This window comes from Sus scrofa, chromosome 13, assembly GCF_054392235.1.
Source record: "Sus scrofa isolate SSC_HxYL_T2T_F1_AM1 chromosome 13, Sscrofa_HxYL_maternal_Yorkshire_Landrace_v2.0, whole genome shotgun sequence".
NCBI lineage: Eukaryota > Metazoa > Chordata > Mammalia > Artiodactyla > Suidae > Sus > Sus scrofa.
The window spans coordinates 94,709,262-94,715,239 of record NC_139395.1 but is presented as its reverse complement, the minus strand read 5'-3'; the positions used below and the strand labels follow the sequence as shown (position 1 = coordinate 94,715,239).

General features: G+C 47.0%; 1 protein-coding gene across 1 annotated transcript; it reads left to right on the top strand.

The window, feature by feature from the left end:
• Positions 1-686: 686 nt before the first annotated feature.
• LOC146397489 (proline-rich protein 23B-like) lies at positions 687-2,627 on the top strand. The gene has a single exon (XM_084989847.1). It carries the CDS (start codon positions 687-689, stop codon positions 1,473-1,475), a length of 789 nt encoding a protein of 262 aa, XP_084845973.1. The 3' UTR covers positions 1,476-2,627.
• Positions 2,628-5,978: the final 3,351 nt, after the last annotated feature.

Below are 5,978 nucleotides of genomic sequence, written 5' to 3'. Positions count from 1 at the left end.
ACTCAGGCAAACAGAGGCTTATGGATGGCATCCAAACACTCACCCCACTATTAGACTAAAAGAAGATAAAAGGTCATTTCCAGGGCGAGGTCTCAGGGGACGAGGGAACTACATCACAATGTCCTGGTGGCGGCACTCCGTCCGTGGGACTTGATGTTTAAGCGGTTTTCCGGTTAAGGTTTTCTGCATCTGAGGTCGACACCAGGAAAGCTTGACCCTGGAAGCCTAGGCCTAGAGAGGCACGTTTGCTCTGCCCCCTTGAGGCCTGTAATAGTATTTCTCTACAGTGCGACCCACCACAGCCAGAGCTACGGGGCAACTCAGTTAAACGCCATTTCCAGGGGCGGAGCCTCGAAGGGGGCGGAACTTGGCGTGAGGATGCTTTGCGTGCGACTCAGGTTCCGCCTGGCGTCATTTACATCCTTGGCCCACTCTGGCGCAAACCAGTCCACGTGAGGAGCTGATCCAGTCCACACACATAAAGCCGATCTCCGCAGCTCCCCTAGAAGCCAGGACTGAGGGACTTCCGAAAGGCTCCCCAGAGCTCTGAAGACTCGTCCCTCGTCCTGCGATCCAGCGCCCCACGGTCCTGGGCCCACCTCAGCTGTCAAGCCGACCTGTCACTGCCTGCAGGACCGAGCCCTTCCGAGCCCTCTGCCAGGCCCCGGGCCTGCAGCACCACTGAGATGGTTGGCAGCCGGCCCCGCAACCCCAGCGCCGCCTATCCCGAGGACTGGTGCGGCCCACAGCCCGAAGGACCTGGCCCTGCCAAGCGCCGACGAACCCAGGAGCCTGCGGACCCCGGGTTCGAGGCGGTGCCCGGCCTGGACAACCAGACAGGGCCCCTGGCTTCTGGCACACGCATCTCCGTGGTGTTCCTTGACGCTGGCTGTGCCCTGAACCTGACCCTGGACGACGTCGACGTGCTGCTAGAGCCCGAGCCCACGTCTGTGATGCAAGTATCTCTTGGGGATCGCCACCTCGTGCTTGTCCCCGGAGCCCTCCTTGAACTCCTGGGAGGGCCAGCCCATTCGGCTCTTGCATTAGAACAAAGTGCTGTCCTGAGCTCTCCAGGGGAGGAGGACATCGACCTTGAGGAGGGATTCTTTTATGGATCTGTCCTAGAGATCGCTGCCCAGGAAGAGGTCTCTGAGGAGGACTCAGACGCCCAGTTCCTGCCAGCTGAGATGGATGCTGCAGCCAGCTCAGTTGCGGGGCTCTACGTCTCCCCTGGAAGGGCTTCTGATGGCGACGTGGTGGGCCTAGTCCCACAACCCTCGCCCTGGGGTCCCAACCCTAGTCCTGAGAGACGCTCTCCTCACCACGACGCAGAGCTGGGCCTCTACTTTGCAGAGCCTTTCCCCGACTCAGCACTCCAACCTCTCCCCCCTTCTCCTTGTCGAGGTCTTCATGAGCGCCCCCAACGCCCTTATGGCCCTCGGCGAAAGGCCCAGAAATGCCTGTTCCAGGAATGAACTTCTTCCCACAATTCCTAGCTACCAGCTGGGGACCCGGACGGAGTTCTCTTTTCTGATAAGGGCTTTGGGTACACTGCCCACCTGATAAGAATCACAATGGACAGATATGTTGTGGATGCAAGGCTGCACTGCAGAATTTTGCATCAATGTCTGACTAAAACCAGGAAGAAAGGTCACCCGGGCAAAGAAAGAGCCACTTGAATTACGGTGTCCTTTCATATAACCACACACACTGCTGCTTAGGTTTTCTCTTGGGAGGTCACCCTCCATACCACCCCTCAACCCACCTTGGCTTCAAAACTAAGCTCCAGACTTTTCACTAAAAAGCCATGCTTGGAGTACCTGCTATGGGACAATGGGATCAGGATTGGCTGTTTTTCTGCAGTGCCAGGACATAGGTTGGATCCCTTGCCCCACCCAGTGGATTAAAGGATCTGGCGCTGCCACAGCATGGTTGCAACTGTGGCTGGAATCTGATCCCTGCCTTGGGAACTCCATATGCCTCCTGGTAGCCAAAATTAATTGATGAATGAATGAATGAATGAATTTTAAAAAGCCATGCTTTCTTGGGCACCATAACACTACTCCCTCCCCCCCCCCCCAATAGAGTAGTTGCTAAATTTCTTTTGTTTCCCAAAAACAAAAACCTTGTAAGGTTTTGGTCTTAGTGTCCCTGCTACTTTATGACAACCCTCTACCTATGTGAAACTTTTCTGGATGGCAACTTTAGCCCCTATGGGGGGATCTAGCAAAGAGCTGTATGGGGACAACTGTTTGTTGGATACAAAACACAGAATGGGGAACAGTATTCATGTGCCCTCGTCTTTTTGAGTGACTAGGTTAGCAAATGGATTAATGATATTACTAGGTTTATGGGGTTATTTTCCCTAAAGAAACAATAGTTTCCCATTATTTTCTCCTTATATGTTTTTAATATAATTATCTTGTCTTGAAAAAGTTGGTAATGCCAAAGATTCTGTGTTTTAATCTTCTAAGATCCCAAATATATTTTGTACATTGTTACTGGCATATAGAGATAATTTGTTCTTATGTTGGCCTGGCATTCAGAAAAATTATTTAATTTCTGTAATCACTTCTCTGTAAATTCTCTTGCTTGACTTTAAAGATAATAAAATCTTGAAATAATAAGAGTATTGTCTCTCTTTTTTTTTTTAACAAACCTCTTACATCTTATTTTTCCTAAATCTTTTCTGTTGGGTATGACTTCAAACCCAGAGTGAATGGTACGGTTAATAGAGTCAAGCCTGTCTTTTTTTTGTTTTAAGCATAGTTGATTTACAATAGTATATTTGTTTCAGGTCTACAACAACATAATTCAATAGTTTTATGATTACATTTCATTTAAGTTATTAAAAATAATGGTATACTTTCTTCTGCTGTACAATATATCCTTGCTGCCTATCTTATACATAGCAGTTTATACCTCTTAACCCTTTATGCTGTCTTGTCCCCCCCTCCTTCTCTCTCCCCACTGGCAACCACTACTTTCTTCTCATTATCTATGAGTCTGTTCTGTTGTATTAAATGCATTTTGTTTTATTTTTCTGGGTTCCACATTTAAATGACAACATAGAGAGTATGTCTTTCTCTGTACAACTTATTTCATTAAGCAGAGTACTCTAAAGATCCTTCCAGCTTGTTGCAAATGGAAGAACTTCATCCGGGAGTTCCCGTCGTGGCGCAGTGGTTAACGGATCCGACTAGGAACCATGAGGTTGCGGGTTCGGTCCCTGCCCTTGCTCAGTGGGTTAACGATCCGGCGTTGCCATGAGCTGTGGTGTAGGTTGCAGACGCGGCTCGGATCCCACGTTGCTGTGGCTCTGGCGTAGGCCGGTGGCTACAGCTCCGATTGGACCCCTAGCCTGGGAACCTCCATATGCCGCGGGAGCGGCCCAAGAAATAGCAACAACAACAAGAACAAGACAAAAGACAAAAAAAAAAAAAAAAAAAAAAAAAAACTTCATCCGCTTTATGCCTGAGTAATATTCTCAAATCTCCTTCATCCATTCATCTGTAATGGTGAGATTACAGAGTGAATGAACCCAGTGACACTGGATGTAGACAACATGAATAACTTGAATCCCCACATATCTCTTAATTCTCTTACCCCCAAGAAGTGGACCACCACTCTCTATAAAAGATCGCACATCTTCTTTGCTCTAAGATGGTGCAGAAGCATCTGCCTGGCAACCAACCTCAAGATTTACCCTCATCTCCTCTCTTTGCCATCAGGCCAGTAACTAAAGTTATGTTTTATATACTATATACAATAAAGAATTAAAAAGTTCAGAGCGGTGGGTATGATACACTAGATATAGTACTTAAGGCTGAAAAATATATCAGCTAGTAGAAGTGTGGAAGGGCCTAGAGGGACACTGTATAACTAAGGAATATGGGATGCACTGGACAGGCACCAGCATCATTGAGTTCAATGGGCCTGGCTTGGCTGGAGATGCCATCAAGGAGCTAGACTCCTTGGTAGCCTTGGGGATAATAGGATCTGAGAGACTTATAATACAAATGAACAATGGTCAGACCACTTATGACCAGAACAGAATTCTGATACAGACCCTTTGCAACAGCCAGCCCAGAAATAAAATCATAACCTCTGACCCCAGGTTATCAGGACTTGGTCATCCCTACTTCCAAATAAGAATGAATTAAAGAAAGCCAAATATGCCACATTTAGGATAAAAAGTTCACAAACCAAATCAATTACCTAGGATACCCTGCTTCTAGTTAGACTGTCTCTAGCTGCCCTCTGCCAACAACTTTGCTTCAAACACACCTGAAGACCTCCCTTTTCCCACTATAAAACTTCCCCACCCCCTTACCTGCCTATCAGTCTCTCAAATGCTACTTCTCTTGCTATAGAGCGAGCTCTGAAAAAATAGCCTTTACTTGTTCTCCATTTAGTCAACTTAGTGTATTTCCAATATTCCTGGAGGTCCCAGTGAGGTATAGTCTCCACTGCACATGACCAGGGACCTCAGCCTTGGACCAGGTATGGTACCCCAGGAACACCTTGTGCCACAAACTACTCTCAGCTTATGATGTCCACACCAATGTGTAAAGTCAACACCATGTATGAAATCTCTCATGGCACTGAGTTCCCTTAGCTATTTATTCTAAGTTTGGGACCAGGTTTTTTTTTGTTTTGTTTTTTTGTTTTGTTTTGTTTTGTTTTTTTACCATTTTCTTGGGCCGCTCCCACGTCATATGGAGGTTCCCAGGATAGGGGTCGAATTGGAGCCATAGCCGCTGGCCTACGCCAGAGCCACAGCAACACAGGATCCCAGCCGGTCTGCAACCTACACCGCAGCTCACGGCAACGCTGGATCCTTAACCCACTGAGCAAGGCCAGGGATCAAACCCGCAACTTCATGGTTCCTAGTCGGATTCGCTAACCACTGAGCCACGACAGGAACTCCTGTTTTTGTTTTTTTTTTAACTGGTTCCATTTTTTTTTGTCATCACTAGGGGCATCCAGACGTTCCTTTTTATGCCCTTTTGTCCTCTTTTGTGATTCCATTTTTTGCTGTGCTGATCAAAAGCCTTGTTCACCCCAGGAATGAGGACCATTGGGTAGAACACAACATTATGTCCTATAAGCCTATTGTTGGAGCCAAGTTCAGAGTCTTGTGAGTTTGCAGTGCCCATCACACTGGCATCCATGTGGACACACTTGGCAGTGGGTTTTCAATAAGCCAGATGAGGCTCTCTTCTCATGATTTCCATTGCCTGATAGTTTGGCTTTGATCCAGAAAGGGTGTTCTCTCTGGTGTTAGGTAGTGTAGACTGGGGAGTCTGCCTTCAGAGAAGTCATGTTGGGGGCCTAAAATCCAAGTGCCCCAGCTCCACTTTTCACCAACCACTGCCAGCTCTTATGCAGTAATTTAAGTCTAAGCTTTCCACCCTTTCAGTAAAGACACCTGCTTCTAACATGCCATCTTCTTACATGCATTTTCTCAATGAACTCCTCATTATTGTGCCTATCTCTCTAAAGGACATAACTTAACAATGAATGATTTGATTTGAATAAAATTTTTTATTTGAGAGACACTTTCCAAAAGAATTGAATAAGATTTCTCAGTTTCAATGGGCAGCACATTTTGATTTGGTATAAGTAAGCCTCCAAACTGAATTCTGAATCAAAACCTGCTTCATTAAAACATTCTCTGGGAGGTCCCTTCATGGCTCAGTGGTTAACGAATCCAACTAGGAACCATGAGGTTGCGGGTTCGATCCCTGGCCTTGCTCAGTGGATTATGGATCTGGCATTGCCGTGAGCTGTGGTGTAGGTCGCAGAGGGGCTCGGATCTGGCATTGCTGTGGCTCTGGTGTAGGCCAGCAGCAACAGCTCCGATTAGACCCCTAGCCTGGGAACCTCCATATGCCACAAGTGCGACCCTGGAAAAGACGAAAAAAAATTATCTGGCCAAAACTAATGACCAAGTTGAAAAAAACAACAATTAGACT

What these genes read in the sequence shown, in the direction of transcription:
- LOC146397489 (XM_084989847.1), top strand. Translation starts at nt 687, where the DNA reads ATGGTTGGCAGCCGGCCCCGCAACCCCAGCGCCGCCTATCCCGAGGAC.